Consider the following 20,993-nt stretch of genomic DNA (forward strand, 5'->3'; position numbering starts at 1 on the left):
ACGCTCTGGAAGCTGTTCCTTGAGGTAATAATACTCCTAAATAAATTTAAAAACTGTACCCTTGGATTCTAACCCATTCGAAATATGTAAAATCAAAATTAAATAAACCACAAGCATTGTCTGTCGTTTTATTATGCAAAAGTTTTAAATGGAAAAGCTATACACCAATTTTTTTTAAATATGAAGGCTCGTATGTAAAAGTGAAAACATTTCAATTAACATAAAGAGAGAGAGAGAGAGAGAGAGAGAGAGAGAGAGAGAGAGAGAGAGAGAGAGAGACACTATTAACTTGAAAAATAGTAAAATGGTGTGCATGTGCATCTTAAATATACGCACATTTTGCACAGGAATCCAGTTTATAATTCCTGATACAATAATTAAATATTCCCTGTATAATATTTCAAGATAGTAGTCTCTCTATATTTATAAGTTCACTAGGTCATTTTCAAGCTGCAATACATACCTGTGACATACAAATGACAAATGACTAGTGACAAAATATACAACTAGTGAGTCTTATACTGTAATAATTATGCTTAACAGAAAATCTGTGATTAACATAATTTTCTGTGAAGAAAGCCAGTATTCTTTTCATAAAATGGTATTGCAAGGTGTGATGAAAATAGCAAATGTATATAGTTTATCTTGTAATATACTGTGAATAAGAATTGTACAAAGTAAAATCTATAACTAGAGCAAAATTATATGGTATGTACACCCAAGTGCACCAACCAAAAAAAATTATAATAATCTTTGTCAAGTTTTAGCTAACTTAGCTTATAATAGATTGTGTACCTAAATACTAGAAGTAACCTAATTATCAAATTTACCCAGAACGTTTGTAACCAGGCACCGTAAAAAGTTACAATTCAAAACCAACTTCTATAAACACTCATCTCTGCTAGGATACTTCACCACTAAAGCTTTCTTTCGTTAAGATATACCAAAAAATAAGCAGTAAAGATACTTTTCTTCACCAAAACTCCAATCATCAAATGAGCGGAAGGTGTAAAATGTATTTTTAAAATACAAATCACTAAAGCCTATAAGGAAGAAATCAACCTGTGTAGGGCATTCCTACATTCCTCCAAAACTAAAGTTGGGTAAAAAAAAAAGGCTTTGAAGAATGATGAACTGGTGTTAAATAGTCGCTTTAAAAAGAAAGAAAATATGTTTACTGTACAACTCTGAAATAACATTTCAAATGGAATACTTCTGTTTACTGTTAATCCTATCCTTAAATTTTTGCTAAGATGCTCCTTTTTAGTGTTTATCCTACCCTCCAATTTTCAATTGAAGCGTTTCAGTATCAAAAATATAAAAACAGGACATGAAAAATACCAAGTGACAAATATCTACATTCAAATTAAGGAACAAAAATAGTCATGGCTGAAACTGTAAATCACCATCTCCATTTCCAAATTACCGCACTTTCTCAATCTACTGTATTTTCTTCACCAAATTTTTGAAAAATCATGTTATTTACCAAAGTTCCTTTATATCTTTCCAAAAACCACCCTTTGTGCAAACGAAAACACTTTGCCTATAATCACTTTCATCTTCACATTCAAAACCATCACACCACATCAGGGTTAGACTCACAGGCTTTTTTAGGCCTCCATGAAAAAATATAAAAAATCTATGAAGACATCAAAAAGGGAAGAAATCTGTAAACTTGGAACATAGGGTGGGAGGAGATTGTACGGGCTTTAGTCGTAGGTGTTTTCCAGCTGCATAAGCTAGTACAGCCCAATCTCGCGCAGGGCCCCTTCCACTGCCTCATCCTTGAAAGAAAATGGGACATTAGCTCTAAGGCCAACCCTGCCTTCTCTAAGAAACCTTCAGGTTCAAAATCTAATTTACTTGAAACTTTTTGAGGGAATTAAATTCTGCAAACACTTTCTTCAAATTAGAGATGGTAAAACCACTAAATGTCTTTATATTAATAGCTATCACTTTGATAAGATTCTTACGTAATTCCAAACAGCAATACTAATAAATTTAAATCTGCCCATCGATTTTATACCTAAGTCGAATATAAAAACTTGCATTATCATCATGCAACAGGGCTTTATGTCAGGCAGTATGGTTTAAAGAAAACTTTTCTGAGCATACAGAGGAAGAAAACAATCAAAACATCCATGCTTCTCAACATCCTGCTCACTAGCCATGAATCAGACGATATCTATAAAACCCAACTTTAGGCAACTTTCCTAACTAGTAATAGCACAAATACATTGCTATTTGTAAAACTATACACCAGCTACAGGAGGTCATGTAGATTTTTAATGTTCACCCAAATCTAAATCACGTACAAAATAAAACAGCGTAAAAACAATTACACCTTTCAGATGAAGCAAAAATTCAAGGCTAACAGCTCTAGTTTAATTTCCGCAAGCATTACATATTTTTCATACATGATTTGGGGGATTTAGATACAGCTCTTTTCTCCCAAATCCAACATTAAGTATATTAAGTGAAAACAATTCTGTTTCAATAAAAAAAAAAACACCCCACCAACATCCTGATAATATCAAGACCAAATAATCCAAAAGAAAAATAATCTTCCACTGTCACACAATAGCCTGAATTCACAAAAAAAAAAAAAAAAAAAACATGGAAAAACATGGGGCATGCAGTTAGGCTAAAACAGACAGCATTAATAATGTTATTTGGAACAACCACAAATAAGGAATACTGAAATGAGAAGAGTCAACTTTGGATTCATGCATGTATTTCTCCAGTTACATTTGTGACATCTTGAGATTTACAAAGTTCACTTTAAAGTTTAGTTGAAAATTGGCTCATTTGTTTAGTCTCTCTCTCTCATCTCTTCCACTGCCTACAAATAAGCTCTTCTCATTTACAATACAGTGTAACAACTTTCTACAAAACAAATTTAGTTTAAAATACAGTACTATAATCTCCATTATTTGTAAACCAACAGTACTGCATAACATTAACATTAGTTCATAATGTAGCTTGGGTTCAAGTCTTCTTAGTTATGAGCTAATTACTAAGAGACATTTGACTAGCCAATGAAAATAAAATACTCTACTTATAAGATAACAGATAGAAATGAAAATCAAACAAATATGAAGAAGATATAACAAAATGAAATAATACTAGGTTGAAACACTTCCAAGGGTGCAAGTGTCATGCAACTACCAAAGGAACGTTTTTCATACATATCAAGTTACTGACAATTTATAAATTATGCATTGTGCAAAAGAAAAAAAGGCATTCTCTCACAAAATAACTTAATATTACTCAAAAGACAGTTACCTGCTCAATCATTACTTTACGCTTATAAAGGCTCACTTTGTTCCAACAGCAGTTAAAACTGGAGAATTGTTACGAAAAAACCACTGTACAAGTATTTATGAGCAGTGATTTTCAGGAACATTTCACTTGGTCAGCCTGTATATGGCTACAGATCCTATAAAATTCTATACCCCATACTTTGATGAACTTTTTCTTTTTGACATTAATGGGATACCTAATAAAATTTCTTTAAATTTCAAACAATACCCATATGCACTCATTCATTATTATTACTGTCATTATCATTATTAATTATTCTAGCATTACCAATACTTCAAACCTCATAAAAACAAAGCTCTACTTTCCAGGTGACTAAGTTTGTAGATTCATATTATTATTATTATTACTATTATTATTATTATTATTATTATTATTTAACCAATGCAGTGAGTAAAATCAAATCAAAGCTCTCACAATGCTGAACAATATATCACCAACTTGTATATTAAAATTTCTAAAAAAAAATTAATAGAAATGTCAATGCTTCAGCTAAAATTTCATTTAAAATGGAAAAGATCCAGATATTTCTTTCGGCGTTAAAAAAAAAAATAAAATGTATTAATATGCTCATGCCTAGAAATATTTTGCATGGAAAAACTCCTGGGCCCTGTAAATATTATCTGAAGATGATTCACTTATATTTACATAATAATCTATTACATCGACATTCCATGGAAAAATCATACATACACACACATATAAGCCAGGTTGTAGCGTACTAATACTGCTGAATTACTAGGTATATTCTTAAGGCCTCCTGTACTTTGGTAGCTCAGTGAGATTGGTCACTCTCTGTGCCCAGAGTCCAGCTGATCTCAGGCCACAGCATGTATATCACCGGCACTGGCCTACTGTTACTGTAAGCTATGAATGGGGACCTGGGGTAGGTGCCAGAGTCTACCTACTGATATATCAACAGTCACTGTTTTGTTTTCCCTGGTATCATTTGAGAGGAAAGTGGGCTTTAGCATGATCCTGAGTTCATGCTCAGTCTCTATGTATTGACCTGTCCCTTATCTGATTTGAATGTGATAGTACAATGCAATGTAATATTTTGTATCAATCAAAATACTGTTCTCTTGTTTGGAAGTCAACAACCAACTTGGATTTTTATCTCATGAACAAACTTTTTTTGGTGGTGTTACTATTTTCCTCACAATGCTAATTATGATTTAGACTATTAACAGATTTTTAGTTTGTTTTTCTTAAGCTTTTTTCAAATAGGTAACTTCTGCTATCAACTTAGTGAAAGCTACTTATTTTGCAGTGTCTGCTTCATGATGCCTAGGACCCGAGTTCTTCATCAACTCTTGCGTTTGTTTAAAAAGATCCTGTAGAACTTTTCTAAAATGCAATACTCTCTTACCTTACTATTTTACGTTACCTAATTCTCAATTATTGTTATTTAATCAATGCATATACTGAATCAATTTAGTTTCATAAATGAAAATTCTTGTTAACAAAGGATAGTCATGTAGCCTGTGGTTATGACAAATATACTACACTGAAGTGTTTGTTTCATTTATTTTAAATCTAATTAAGTATCACTAACCTTCATTCCTCAGACACATACAGCTAGATTTTTGGTTGAAAAATTTGTTGAGATCTTCCATGGAATTTAAAAACTATCTAAAACTAGTAAGCTTGGTTACCAAGTGTCCATTCAACTAAATTGCCTACTGATTTTCTTCAGCTCAATAAAAGAAACAACATATGGAATAATTCTTAAACAAATCACTAACAATACTAGAAGTTCTTTTAAAAATCAAGGTTATAAATGCCCTTTTTAAGCTTTAAATTAAGCATCAAAATTATAAAACTTAGATATTATGAAATACTAAAAGCCCAACATTTATGTTATTCACTGAGTTGCTTTCTACATTTTCAAGCTTACCACAAAATGACATGTATTTGCTTAACTTCCTTAGGCACCTGGACAGCTTGGGAAAACCACTCGAACTTCGACACTCTTACACAACTCTTCACAATTTCAGTTTATATCTATAAATCCACCCCACATGTGCAAGAGAAAAGTGGTTAACAGGTGTGTGTATTGGATTGAAAACTGGAACTTGAGGATTAACCAGCAAGTTACAGCCTTCTATAACCATATGGAAAGTTGATTTCTTTTACATTTATCATAAGTTTGGTTGCTTGAGACGTATCAATATTTGAAATGAGATCAATGGACCCTTTACTGTACAAAAGTATTAAACAAAAAAGTTGATGCTCTATACTGTGACAAATATAAAAGTATAATTTTTGGAACAATTAAAAAGTATGGGGAAACACTGGAGCCAAGATAAAAGGTTATGAAAACATGAAAATTATTAATCTGGTTTAGTGCCCCAGAAATCAACCTAAGATGAAATATTAAGAGGCAATAATGAAAAAGACTTGAGCAGGAAGAAGGCACCTGGCATATTACCAAAGCAAGCAACCATGATACTACAAAGACAGTGCCATAAAGAGCCACTAAGGAAGTGGCCATGACACAAGGCCACATGCGAAGATAGGCAATAACAATAATATAAAAAAAATAAAGTCCACCAAGTATCAGCACTAAACCCTATACTCCTTCACTGTAAGAAATAAAGCTATAACAATGTGCAAAAAGGGAGGAACATGGAAGGTACTGTATGCACTTAACCTGGATCAATAGCACACTTGAAGTTAGAGGTTTTGATCTTTCATAAGATGAAATTGTGAATAGGAAAAAAAAAAAAAACAGGATGATTGGAATCAGTGTAGGCATAAAGCAAATTATAGTTACTGAAAAGGAAACAAAATAAAAATATAGTATGGAATGTAGCCATGTGAATGATGGTAGAGATTTAGGGGTGAATACAGTAATGTGCATTGAACATAAGAGGTGAAGATTTGGAGTCAGAGGATAATTGCTGTGGTGGAGAGGTCAATGTAGTTTAATCCACTAGGTTATATTATTAAAATTTCACATGGTTGACCCAAGGCTATGTTCTTAAATGAGAGTAAAAAAAAATGGATGGAGGCGAGAGCACCAAAAGAATGCTGACCTACATGAAGGCCTAAAAGATCAGAGAACACTGTATATAAGGGGCCAAGATGAGGACTTTAACCAGATAGAAATTCAAGCAGTAAGTGCTTGAGATGGACAAGAGTGAAAAAGAACTTTTGAAGGTTTAACCGCATAAACTTGTGTAAAAATTTTTAGGTACTCCATTCTATGGAAGCTTAATTATCTAGTTATAATCCTTTATGCTTTTTTTCCTATGCATAATGATATTAATTACAAAAATGCAAAACAAACTACTGTACAGTATTTGTGCATGAACATACTTCAACTACCCTTCCTTATATAATTCCCTTACATTCAAATATTTACTCAAGGATAAAAAAAAGCATCAAAAACTTCTAGCATGCAAGCATAAAACTTGAGTAATATAAGGGGAATTAAAAATACAACCCAAAGAAAAAACTACACTACAGTATTTGCAATGTTTGTAGTAAATTTACATGGAGAAATGACAAGTTATTAGAGAAAAACTTTTGAATATGAGACTTTAACCATTATTAACCAAGAGCATGGAATTTGTTGTCAAACATGAACTAATGCAGAAGTGACAATGAATACACTGAATAAACTAAACAATAATTAAGGGAAACTCAAATGACACAAACAAACTCTTGTAAGCTCCAAAAGACCTTTCCTTGAAACTTTCATGAAAATGTTTACTAAAACTGAATACCTACATAGCTGTCTTCAAAATATCCCTTCCAACTTGACGCATAACATACATACAAAAGCCTTATTCAACTTTTGGAATACTGTGGGATTAGCTGAAAAAATTCATCATTTGCAGAAAGAAGTCTGGATTCTTCCTCTCTTTGAGTAATTCTCACTATAACGGGCTCCTAATCAAGACGCCATCAACTGCCTCTGTTAATTATTACTAGTTGCCTCGGATTCCAGACCCCACAGGGGTGCCACATTCATTAAGTCTTATGTGGAGAAATGTAAATAGTTTTATTAAGTTCTTTGTGCTATTAAGTTCTTTGCAACTTCCCTTTGGCTCAGGCCATGCAAGTTTTTCTTTTTTAATTTCCATCTGTTCCTTATGGTCTTGTCCCATTTAGCTGTCTAATAACATTAACTGCAACCCCAAACTGATCTCTAAGAAAAACTTCCATTAGTCCAGATGTCAGAAACTGGGAGGATAGGATTATGAGCCAAATCTTAATACTGTATATGATCTGTATGTCTAAAACAGCAAAGTCCAATGAGATGAATGGTGTCACATATCACAGCTGACACATACTTCAATATCAAATGGAACACGGCAGACAAGGGGGGCACTATGAAATTGAAAGTACGTGGAATACTTTATGAAAGTACCCAGCAGAGAAAGAAGAGTACCGTCGTTTTTCTTCCATGACTATTTTCAACTGATGAAAGCTGTTTTAGGCAGTGTAGCATAAATATATTAAGCACATACATTATAAGGAAATCCCTTATTTCACACAAAGCATTCCTAGAAAACTCATTAATACCAACTATAAAACGAAAGTCTATAAAAATTCGAGTGACAAATCTATGAAAAATAAAATCAGAAACTACAGCTTGGACCACCACAATGTATTTAAGTGTTATCTCCTCCAGAAATAAGTATCATCTACACTGGTCTGAATTAGACAATCTAAGAGCTACTACCAGAGTATCCAATTTTTGGTAGTTCACTGGTAAGTGGAAAACAAAGCAGCAAAACCATACAGCAAGAGTAGAGGCCAAGATTAGTTTTGCCAATTAATAGTATTTAAATCCACAAAATATACACATTTCCTCAAATATTAAAAAAATAGCTTCAGAACTTTACAAAAAGATGTCAAATAGAATACCGTATCAAATCAAGCAACTAGAATAATGACCACTTGCTCTTTTTCAAATAACACAATGTTATCCACTCATGGGTCAAGGTATTTTCTTTAAAGCTTACTTACACACAAATGAAGCATTGCAAAGATAAATAAAAAAAAGTTGTGTAAAAAAGACTTACAAATGAATTCTCAATAACACTGATTAGAAATTATGCTTTATTATAAGTCGGGCTAGTCTTCCACCCTTGGTCCTTAAAAGAACTTCAATTTGGAAATTATCTCTAGGTGTTATGACCAATGAACAAATTGTAGTGTACTACTGAAAGTTTAAAGGCAATGACAAATGCTTATCAACTGAATGACTCTCTCCACACTGTCAAAAAAGATAAAAGCACTATCTCTAATGAATGACTGTAGAGCAGCTCACCCGACCATTTTAATATAAGTTTTATCATCAGGGTTCAGAGAGAAAATTCATGCTGCCCTCATTCTAAAACATCTGTAAAAAGTTTTTACTAGCATGAACCATAAGATACTCATCAATTCTCAGTTTCTACTGTTTTCTATAAAAGAAAATTATGCTTGCTTCCTAGAAAGCAAGTAATAATGGAGGGTTCTGGTATTTCTGGGGACTGGGAGAAGAAAAAATTAAAATTCTTTTCTGATTAACTGCACACTCCATAGCTTAATGAGACCATTGATCACTTTCCTAGACTTTCATCAGTGAGGGTTTGCCTGAAGGACTTGTTCTTATGAGAGAAGGGAAAAGAGGAGCAAGGTAAAGTTGAAGAAATTGGGAAGAGCAAAAAAGGAAATGGATAAAAAGTAAAAGGCCAATGAACAGACCATAACTGTTCACATTTGGATTTACAATAAAATCTTACCATTCTGTATCCCCATTTACCAAACTACGAAATTATGGATACTGTATTAATAGGTAAATTTGGGAAAATATTCCCTTATATACTGACCTGCATGCATGGGACAGTCATGAGTGATAACAAATGAGTACTGTATTTTATTCTGTCTGTTTGCAATTTATTCTGTCTGCCCTCAGATCTTAAAAACTACTGAGGCTAGAGGGCTGTATATTGGTATGTTGATCATCAACCCTCCAATCATCAGACATTCCAAATTGCAGCCCTCTAGCCTCAATAGTTTTTACTTAGGGTTAAATTTAGCTATAATCGTGCTTCTGGCAATGATATAGGCTAAGACACCACCAGGCTGTGGTTAAAGTTTCATGGGCTGCAGCTCATACAGCATTATACCGAGACCACTGAAAGATAGATCTGTTTTCGGTGGCCTTGATTTTACGCTGTAGTGGCTGTGCAGAAAGCTCAATTGCATAGAAGAAACTTTGGCACATTTTCTACTTGCTACAAATAATAATTATGTAAACTGTAATTGGTGTACTTACTAAATTTTTATACACAATCATATAGTAATATTTCATTGTTCATAGCAAACCCATTAACCATAAAATATGGTATTTTCATGATAAAATTAAGTTTATATATACTTAACAAGTAATTACATAGCTAAAATTTCCTAACCGCACGGCAGCTAAAATTTGAAGTTTGCTTTAACGATTCTATTGTTTTTGTGTAGGTGACTACCCTGCCCACTATCAGGGAACAACAGGACAGCAAAACAGAGGAGCTCACTTCTTGTATGCTTAATGTCCAAGAGAAGGGAGGAGGGAGGGCTCTGATCTGTAATTACTTGGTAAGTATATATGAAACTTCCATTTTCATATAAGTAACTTACCAAGTAAAGCAAAACCCCCGTATTTGTGTTCTCACGATTCACGGATTTCTCTATGGAACATATATACACATTACTTGAGGAAAATTAGCCAATTCGTGGTATTTTTCACTGAGAAATATTCACTAATTACTGAAATATTCATTAAATTCTGTATTTTCACATCATTTTCATGACTAAATACACTTTTTGTAATAAAACTATTAAAATACTCAGGTACCCAGGTAGTGCTTGAGTTACGATAATTTGCCTTAAGATAATTAGCAATTAATACCTATACGACGAAAAAAAATAGCTAAATTAATTTCACAAGGAGACATATTTAAGTTACATTTCGACTTAAAAACACTCCATATAACAAAAATAACCTTGTCCTATGTATATAAAGTATGTAACTGGAGATTCAGTTACGCTAACTGTAAGCAAGAAAAGAGCTTTGAATTGAGTTAGGTATGGCAAAATAAACTTACTGCGTAACAGATTTCGAAACCAAAACATTGATCGCTATGACTGCAACTTATAATATAAAAGCAATTAAAAATATACAGTATACAATACAGTGTTACTGGATACAGTGAAATAAAGTGTAACATTTTAAAAGATCCATGGAAAAGATGCATATTCGTTAGATTGATGTTTGTATAATCAGATATTAATTTGTGAATATAGAGTAGCCTACATTATAATGTAGGCTAGGGCTAGACTACCTTATATGTATACATGATACCATAGTGTAGGCTAGGCTAATTCTTGTTTATTATTCAGTTTCTCTCTGTATTGAATTATCATAAGTCAATCTGCATGAACCTCCAGAATTAGCTGATATTAATAATTACTATAATGTATATGTATAGAGTATACTTTGTAGTGTAGGCTATGCCACCATTTATGTATACATGGTACTGAATATCCTAGTGTAGGCTAGGCTATATTTGAGATACGTTTTCTCCAACAATGGGTTTTTTGGAACCTAACCCCATTGTAAGTAGGATAATGCCTATATGCATTTTTAGTTTTTTTTTTGAACTATCAAAATAGGCAGTTCTAAGTGATTTTAGAAGGGTTTTAAGTATTCGCGGATTTTAGCCATTCGCGGGGAGGTGTGGTACGCATCCCCCGCAAATATAGGGGGTTTACTGTAATTACACAGTTGAATCCCACATTGATAGGAGTTGGGATATATGGACGTAATGGACGTATTCTGCTCCAAAAACAGTCAGGTATGAAGATGAATTTGAAACCTAAACTCTGTTAGCATTAATAAAATGCTTGTTGTTTCCTTACCAGGTAAGAGCTACTGCAGGTGATTATTGCCTCTGGTTGGTCTCATCTTGACCTGTAGTGACTTAGCGGAATTGCTATGAGAAGTCTCTACTTTTAAGTGGGGACTTTGGAGTAAAGGAGTCTTCCGAATACTCGCAAAGCATATGAGAAAAACCGCCCTTGCCCTGAGCGCAGTACCAAAAGACAGAAAGACCAGACAAAGCTGTCACCTACACCAACAAAGAAATATCTAAAAACCATCATACCACAAGTAAAGACTGGTGGGCGCTCCGGGTAACAGTATCCTCCGGGTTCCCCAAAAAGAACTCAACACCCTAATTTCAAGGCGAAAGAAGCAACATATTATCCTGAAAACATACAAAGTGGCAACAGCCCTGATTTTGTGTGCTCTCACTTTAAAGGTAAGCATGACGTCCTCTTGTATTTGTGAGTGTGCCTCCGTAATAAGGCTCCTGAGGAAAAAGGACAATGCATTTTTAGACAGAGGTCGCGCTAAGTAGTATCTAGGCACTCTAACCAGGCACCAGACCCTTTCCTCCTTGTCAGGTCTGAGAATATCCCATCAGGTTTTTAATGGAGAATGAGCGCAGCCAGGGGTCATATGGTGTCTCATTCTTGGCCAGGAAACCAAGTGTAAAGGTAAAGATTGCGTCTCCCTGAGTGAAACCAATAAGCTTGTCGATGGCCTGACGCTCACTTACTCATTTTGCGGTGACCAAGGCTATGAGGACGAGTATTCTTTGTTAGGTTCTTAAGAGATGTGGAATGGAGGGGTTCAAAAGCAAGTCCCATTAACCACTTAAGCACTACATCTAAGTTCCAGGATACTGATTCAGTTCTCACCTGTTTGGAAGTCTCAAAAGACTTGACAAGGTCGCTAAGGTCTTGGTTAGAGGTCATGTCTAGTCCCCTGTGCTTAAAAACAGACCCCAACATTGCTCTACAGTATAGCCTTAGATGGTGGATGCAGAGAGCCCCTCGGTGGTCCTTAAGAAAAGCAGGAAATAGGCTATCTGGGCTATAGTGGTTTTAGCAGAAGAGGTGTTACAGCTGCTACACCACCTACTAAAGACAGCCCACTTTGGTAGACTCATCTGGAAGACTGACGTCTACATCCCGCAATAACTTCCACAGCTTGCCTTGAAAATCCCTTTGCTCTGACAAGTCTCTGGACAGTATCAAGCCTGTCAGAATTAGAGCAGAAAGTCCTTGATGGAATTTCCAAAGGTGGGGCTGTTTGAGTAAATCTGGACCCTGCAGGAGCAGTCTGGGAAAGTCCACAAGAAGTCTTAGAAGGTTAAGTATACCTTAGTTTTACCAGACCACTGAGCTGATTAACAGCTCTCCTAGGGCTGGCTCGAAGGATTAGACTTATTTTACGTGGCTAAGAACCAATTGGTTACTTAGCAACGGGACCTACAGCTTATTGTGGAATCCGAACCACATTATAGCAAGAAATGAATTTCTATCACCAGAAATAAATTCCTCTAACTCTTCATCAGCCGGCTGGGGGAACTGAACTCCGGCCCATCGAGTGACAGTCTGAAGCTCAACCGACTCAGCCAACGAAGGGCTAGTCTTAGAAGGTCTGGGAACCATTCCTTGAGCAGCCAAAATGGAGCTATCAGGGCCATTGTTACACTGTGATGGGATTGGAACTTGTTGAGTACCTCTCTCACCAAGTTGAATGGAGGGAAGGCATAGAGGTCCAAGTTCGACCAGTTCATCAGCATGGCGTACGTCACCCATGCCTGAGGATCTGGAACCAGCAAACAGAAGAAAGGAAGACGATGGTTCTTCGATGTTGCGAACAGGTCCACCATCGCCTTGCCCCATAAATTCTATAGCCTGCTGAGGACCACAGAGTTCAGAGTCCACTGTTGGAAGAACCTGTCCATTCCGACTTAGCTTGTCTGCTAAGATGTTCATCTTCCCTTGGATGAACCTGGTGACAATCTTGACCCGATTCTGATCTGCCCAAATGAGCAGGTCCTTTGCTGCCTCACAAAGGGAGAAGAAGTGGATTCCCCCTCTTTATGTAGGAGAAAGTCGTGGTGTCAGTGTGCACCACCACAGTCTTTTCTGTGACTGCTTTTACAAAGTGCATCAGGCCCAAATGCTGGAAGCTTCTAAGTTGCCCCGAAGGACTACCCAGCCTCAGTCCAAGGTGTCTGCATAGAAGAAGAGGTCGGGGTTCACAAGGCAGAGAGACTTTCCCTCTACAAGTCTGCCTTCGGATGTCCACTACCACAGGTCTGACTTTATCTCTGACGTTATGGGGAACATCACTGAGTCTGTTTACTTCCTTCTCTTCCAGTTTGCCCTCATGAAGAACTGAAGAGATCTCATGTGTAGTCTCCCTAAATTCACAAACTGTTCGATGAATAAGAGTGTTCCCAACAGGCTCATCCACTGACTTGCTGAACACAATTGTAGCACAGGAGATCTTGTAATGACTGAAGGCAGGACTGTATCCTCTTGGGGGATGGAAAAACCTGAAAACTCAGTTTATTCTTATCCCCATACAGAAGATCTCCTGAGCTGGGGTCATCTGTGATTTCTCTAAGTTCATCAACAATCCTAGTTCTTGCGCAAGTAAAAGGGTTGTCAGAAGATCCATCATGCACTGTTCTTGCAACAGTGAACGGAGAAGCCAATCGTCCAAGTACAGGCATATATTGATGCCTAGAAGGTGTAGTCACTTTCTAAGGGATGCAAGAACTTGCATAAATACCTGAGGGGCCGTGGGGAGGCCGAAACATAAGGCTTGAAATTGGAAGACCCTGCCCTCGAAGACAATTCTTAGGGATGTCCTGGACTCCGGATGAACTAGGATATGGAAATATGCATCCTGCATATCCAGGGTGATCATCCAGTCACCCAGTTAAATGGATGATAGCATCGACTGATTTGTCTCCAATTTGAGCTTCGCTTCTATGCAAAGAAGTTCAAAGCGCTGACATCGAGGACAGATCTCCACCCCCCCTCCCCAATGACTTAGGGACTATGAACAGGCGATTGTACTACTACTTCTATGGCCCTTTTCTTGGAGAGGTGAAACTTCCTCCGCCAGAGCTGCAAACCTTTGGGAGTCCTCTGAGTATGCCATCAATGCGATCGGTGAAGATGCAGGAGGAGGGCACTCCTTGAATGGAATAGAGTAGCCCTCCTTGAGAATTTTGATTGTCCAAGGCTCCATGCCTCTGGCGCTTCACTTTTCCCAGAAAAGGGGGAGTCTGGCTCCTACAGGTACACGAAGGGTAGATGAGTCATTTCTTGGAAGAAGGTGGTCTGGCTGAGGTCTTCTTGGTAGACCTAGTGGTGAATCATACTTTGGAATGGGGTTTGGTAGAGAAACACTGTTTGCCTCCACGAAAGGGCTGATGTTGCAGAGAGAAGGATTTCGCAGCAAAAGCAAAAGACTCTTTTGGGTGCTTGGACGACCGGGCCAAAAGATCCCGAGTCGATTTCTTCTGCAAATCGGTGGCAATCTCCTTCACAGCCAATTGTGGAAACAGGTACTGCTTGTCCAAGAAGTCACTGAACCGAAGTCACTCCCTTTGTGGTGAAGGTGCACACCACAACTCCCTTTTCTTCTGGACTCCTATGGAAAAAAGGACTGCAAGCTCAGAGGAGCCATCTCGAATGGCTTTATCAGCGCAAGACAAAACACCGAGCCAATCTGCTGACAGGTCTGTCGCCAACATATTGTAGTCCTCTATCTTCCTGGCAAGGGCCCCGATTGTCCAGTCGAGGAAACTAAACACCTCAGGGACTCTGAACACATACTTGGCTATATGATCCAGCTCTGATGAGGCAAAGAAAACCTTAGCCAATAGGAAGGCGGATTGACGAGCAGAGTCGATCAGTCCAGAGAAGTCACCTTGGGATGAGGTAGCACCTCCCAAGGATGGAGCTTCTCCCGTAGCATACAAGTATCTTCTGGTAGTGAGTCTCGCTGGAGGAAAAGCAAAAGCGGCCTTCCCTTGCTCTTTCTTCAGAGCGAGCCAATCCTCTACTTCCTTCAGAGCTTCCCGTGCAGACGAAATAAGAACCATCTTGGGGAGACGAGTACTAGAGTCTACCTGATTCCTCAAAAGGAAGGTAGAGGCAGGAGAAACTGGAGCAGCTGGCTGGAAAGGCAATGGAAAAGCTGGTAAGAAATACCTCAGAAGAGACGCATATGCCAGGAGTCGGTTCTTGAACTACCTCCTCCATTGCGGAATAGACTGGAGAAAAAGATACATCTCAAGAAGGCTTCGATACAGAAGGTGTCTTCTGCAGCAAGCCCGGAACATCTGCTAACTGTTACTTTATATGAGCAAAAGACAGAACCTCTGTGACGGGTGCAAGCGATGACGACGACGTGTGCTTGTTCGGTTCCAGGCACTCAGTTGGCGCTGAACTGGCAGAGGCAGATACCGGGTGCTTGGGAGTCAGAGTTGCGTGCTTGGTGACAGATAATACCGAGTGACGCTCGGGAGAATACACTGGGTACTCGTGTAGGTGCCTGGACGAAGATGAAGCTCTTTTCCTAGCAGAAGGGTGCTTTGGCGCCAAAAACTGGCATTCTGAATGGGAACACTCGGGCGACAAGCGGTCTGGGCTGTGCCACACACTGCAACCTGATTGAGGGCTGAGCGACGGTTCTTTGGTCCACTTCTACGGAATGGGAGAAATTTCACTGGTGTGACGTCTCTTGAGAGGACGAGATTCCTCCTAAAAGCGCCAAGAATGCTTCTTGTTAGGGCTGGAGAATTGGAGTCCAACAACAACTGATGAGCACTGATAGAGACGCCTTTCCAATGGCTGTCTAAAACACGAGCCACAGGATTGGATGAGGGGTTGACTGTCCATGGGCAACCCCACCGACCTCCTTTGGACCTCCAGTATACCTCCTCCCAGGCTCAGGATAGTGTGACATGGACCTTTATCTGGGAGAATCCATGGGATGAACAGCCACCTCCTCCACTGGCACTGGCACAGGCACTTGCACAACACTACGCACTTGATCCATCAGGACCTTAAGGGACTCACCTAACTTCGACACTGTACTGACCACAAGTTCCAATTTGCGGTCAAACTTACTTTCAAGGCTGGCAATGGCACTGGGTTCTGAAGCACGGGAACTGGGTAAAGGAGTTGACAAAATATTAGGACTAAGGATGGGGGATAAAGCTAAAGTTGGAGGAAAAGGGATGTTACTGTTGGGGCTGGGGTTATCAACAGAAAGAATAGTAACAGGTTCTAAACTATGAGCCCTACTCTTGGCTCCAGAAGCTGCCTTCCTCTTCATGTCCCAGTCTAATTTCTCCAAATGAGATTTCCAAACCTTCCACTGATTTCATCCCATCCTTCACATTCCTCACAAGTAAGATCCTTTGAGCACTCCTGCCCTCTACATTTACCACATATCGTATGACTATCATAAGTAACCTTAGTCATGCGGATCTTGTGACCCTCCCTACAAGACCTAATACTGGAGGAGCTTGAACCCGACATTATAAGTAACACAAGGTTCTTGTAAATTAACTAAGCTCAGCTGAAAAGCTACCAGAACAAAGAGTACATCACCAAATCCTGCAAAAAAGCAAAGATAAACTCCAAACAAAGCTGCCAAAGAACATTAGATGTTACATCTAAAGCTGGCAGAAAAGAAGTGAGCTCCTTTGTTTTGTTGTTCCTATCATTCACCAATAGTAAGCGGGGTATTCACCTACACAAAAACAATAGGAATCGCTACCGCGAACTTCAAATTTCAGCTGCCACGCGAGTAGGAAAGTATAGCTATGTAATTACTTGTTAAGTTACTTATATGAAACCCTCATTTTCATTCCATAAACTCTATCACACAACTTCTTTCAGCCTTTGATATGAAATATCTACTGTTCATGCATAATCCACCTAGATGATACCTGAATCCTGCCTCATTCTTGTGGAACCTCTCTGTGTTCATAAATATCGAGTTGTTCACCCTGGATTTAACATTTTCCTTATTGTCATTTATCCCTACTACAATTTCATCATGCTGTAGCATTTTTCAGTGCTAATTGAGTGTAAATTAGCATTTAGACTCTGTGGAATCCCTGCCACTGCAGTTATTCTGAGTGTCGTTTCCACTGTGAATTAGTGCTTTCTTTTCTGTCAGTGTTCAGTAACTTCCTTTTATTATCTTTCTCTGTGAATTGCTCTATTTATTCTTTGCAAAACAATGTTTCACAGTAAAGGGTTATTTATGGCTCTGTTACCTGTTTTCAGCTCAATTTTTTCCCAGCACTTAATGGTTTTGTTTGGTTTGCTAATTTACGGTCTCCCTGTAAACCCTTAAGGGACGGATTGAGCCTGAGTGTGAAGTAAAACAGGATTGGGGAGATGGACGGATTTAGCCTGAGTGTGAAACAATATTACACAACACTGATTATGGTAAGAATGGGGCGAGAGGGAGGTGCCAATAATTGTGTGTGCTATAAATTCACTATTGGCAACTTTTATACTGACCTGAGAGTCGTACCAGTGTTGCCACAGACGTCTTTCCAGCCATCAGTAATGCTTGTGACTTGAAGGAGGAAAGTACTGCATCTCTCTCTCACATGAGTCTTTTTGTAAATTTGCTTGTAAATATACGAAGGGGTTGCTGTTGTTTTTTGTTTTTGTCTTTTACGATAGTATATCGGTTGTAAATGTAATTTTACAAAGAAAAATGCAAAGAAATATTAGAAAAAGCAAGTAAAGTAAAAAAAAAAAAAGTTATGAATCTTCCTTCTCGTAAATTTATGTGAATATTTTTCAACAAATATGCAAAAATTTTTTTACGGTGTTTATTTCTTATCTGTTTGATATTGTGTGAGCAGTAATAATAATTTTACAAAATACAATAAATTTATTTATTACAAAAACCATATATAAGTTGGTAAAATTTACAATTGTCTTGTAAATGAGGCCCCACAAGGGGTTGTAAATAGTCATTTTCAACTTCTCGTGGAAGGTAGGGAAAATTTTTTATAATTTTTTTATTTATACAGTGTAAATGTACATGTCATTTTCTTTCCATTAATGTGATTTTTTTTTTTTTTATTTTGCTGACCTCAAAGTTTCCCCCAGTCTGGGGTGCTGCACATTGATAAATTATGCTGTCCCTTAAGGGTTAAGACTGATTCTCATAACTTTACGATGTTATACTTTAGTTACAACTGAACCACTGCTCAACTGTAACAAAGAACTTAAGTTTACTTGTGCCTATCTTTAAATTTCTCCTTGTCTGTGATGTTTGTAGCGAGCAAATTTCATCTGTGAATAATGTCTTGGCATACAGTTGGGGCACAGGCAAAGGTTCTTAAAGTTTCTTCATCTCTTCCCTTGATCAAGACCTTCAATTTCAGTGCCTGTCATTTACAGGGCAACAGTTGTGAGGTTTGTGAAACTGGTCCCCCAGACCAACAGTCCCTGTAAGCTCATAGGAGGGCTTACAAGTGCCGCTCACAAGGTGTTATTGAAGCCTTATAAAAGCCACCTCCCCGGCATCATTGAACCACCTTTCTAATTTTCCCTCATCTATTGGTACCACTGAGTTCTCAATATAGACTACAGTCTTGTCAGATGAAGTTACATGTCTGTCTGCAATGTCATCCCTCACTCTAAGCATGTTGCACATGATAAGCACTACGCTTCCCAATCTGCTTCCTCCAATCCCTGTGTGTTTTTGCCTAAGGACGACTTAACTCCTGTTCAATCTCCTGCTTTGGAAGATTATCCATTACCCAAGGAAGGAATTTCCCTCCATCTGCTACCACCTCTTCTCACCTACTCATCAGCAGAGAGGGCTGAAGTCCCTAATACTGAGTCACTACATCTTCAGTAGGTTCCTCCTTAATGGATGGTCTTAAAACTTCCCCCCCTGTTACAGGAAGAAGTAACTCCAAAGGCTTCCACAGCTTCACCAAGAGTCCTTTTGCCAAAAGGTACCACTGCTTCTGCCTTGCTTCTGACTGTGTGTCACCAACCCCTACTGTACCACTGACCATGTCTCATTTTAACTATCCCTGTGTCTTTGACTATGGTTATGTCATTGGTGGGTTTATTCGAGTTGTGTCAATGTAACCCTATCCAAGGTTAGGCCTTAAAAATTTCTCCCAATAGCAAGTTTTGCAATTCAACAGTAATGCAAAACCCAAAAATACTATTACTGAAGAATCTGACTAACAGGGACTGCTATACAAGTTAATTTGCAACCACTAATCATGGGCCAATAATCAGTTACAAGTACCTGAACAAGAGTTTGCTAGGACTTTCAAACCAACCACAATAATTTTATCCTGTATTTGCATTTTTCTAAATGCTAAAACAGTGCCTTGGTACGTTGGTGACGTAATGACTAAGGAGAAAGCACCAATATAAAAACTTGCAGGAGCTAAGAACTTTCAAACACTGAAAAGTCAACTTATGTATAAAAATAAGGGGAATAAATCTGGCTTACATCCAACAGTAATAAAACCATGACAAAGATATCAATAGTTTGTCCTGTATTTCCCAGATGCTTTATAAATATCATGTAGACTTTACTTCAAATATGGTCAAGTTATGCATTTCCATTTGCATGGGGCACCACTAAAACCTAAAAACATTAACAATCTAAAATAGTGGTTACAATTTCCTGGATATAGTTCATACCTAACAAATTAATTATAACAGGAATACAAATAACTGCATTCCTATACAGACCAAATGCTAAAAACCCAATGGACAGACACCAGTCTTTCTTAATTAAGTTCAAATTCCCACTTATTCTTCAGAGCAATTGAAAACTTAAAAAGAAATTAACTACACCATCAGTAAAATGCTATTAACAAAACTTCAAGCCTTGGTAACCAACATTATAAGCTAAAGTGATCACATAAATGTATCAGACTGTCATTTACACTTGTCACATAAAAGACATTGTCAAACTTGAACAGCAAGTGCATATTTCCTTTCTGTGTGTTAGTGTCAAACTTGAAGAGCAAGTGTATGTTTCCTATATACAAAGTCTGACTTTTTTGTTATAATTATACATGGCCTTGACCTAACATTAATGGTAACCTTTATAAGTATGTTCTCTCCTCTACCCTCTTCCTTCTCTTGATCACAAGCTCCTGTAAACACCTCTGGTTACACTGTTAGTTGTATTCACATATCATATCACTTAACTTCCCACACATCAGAGGACCATTCCCAATTTTACTGACTCTTCCATTTGTATAAGCCAATCAATAATGGTCACAGTACAATATTTCTAAATGGGTCAGCATGAAAACTAAGATTATTTCAATCCTCCTAGGTCTAATGTCTTTCCACTTTAGTTACATGACACTATGATGAATGAATGAACCACTCAAATTTTGGAAAATGAGTTCATCCCCTTCACCACAAGATCCATCAATATATTTTGAAAGGATCACACCATGTGCATGACTAAGTATGGCAACGCTGAGTATGCTCTTTAGGAGTTTATGTAATTTCTACTGAGGCAGCTCCTTCAGATTTATATATCACAACAACTATGGTTACTGATACTGTATATATATTAGGAGAGGCTCTCCAAAAACTATTCTTGGGAAAATTGCAGAACAATGGCCTACTTATTATTCCTGGACTGACCTAAACTTCACAGAAAATTCACAATTTTCTGTTTATTCTAAAAATACTGCTTTAGGTACTGCTCTGAAAAATTCAACTATCTGCCACTACCACTTCCTCTGACACACTCTTATTAACATTTCATACATCCA

At 37.6% G+C, this 20,993-nt stretch overlaps 1 protein-coding gene across 6 annotated transcripts in view; it reads right to left on the bottom strand.

The window, feature by feature from the left end:
- The window catches only part of AP-1sigma (AP-1 complex subunit sigma-2), a 133,314-nt gene that overhangs the window by 42,504 nt on the left and 69,817 nt on the right, over positions 1 to 20,993 (bottom strand). For 2 of the 6 annotated variants that reach the window (XM_067104323.1, XM_067104327.1), the window contains exon 6: positions 1 to 1,784. This exon is cut by the window's left edge and continues 860 nt beyond it. The exons of the other annotated variants lie outside the window; for them this stretch is intronic. In XM_067104323.1, coding sequence (XP_066960424.1) covers positions 1,740 to 1,784 — 45 coding nt within the window. In that variant the 3' untranslated portion in view covers positions 1 to 1,739. The remainder of the gene's footprint in view (positions 1,785 to 20,993) is intronic. 6 annotated transcript variants of the gene reach the window in all.

Source organism: Macrobrachium rosenbergii, chromosome 5 (assembly GCF_040412425.1).
Source record: "Macrobrachium rosenbergii isolate ZJJX-2024 chromosome 5, ASM4041242v1, whole genome shotgun sequence".
NCBI lineage: Eukaryota > Metazoa > Arthropoda > Malacostraca > Decapoda > Palaemonidae > Macrobrachium > Macrobrachium rosenbergii.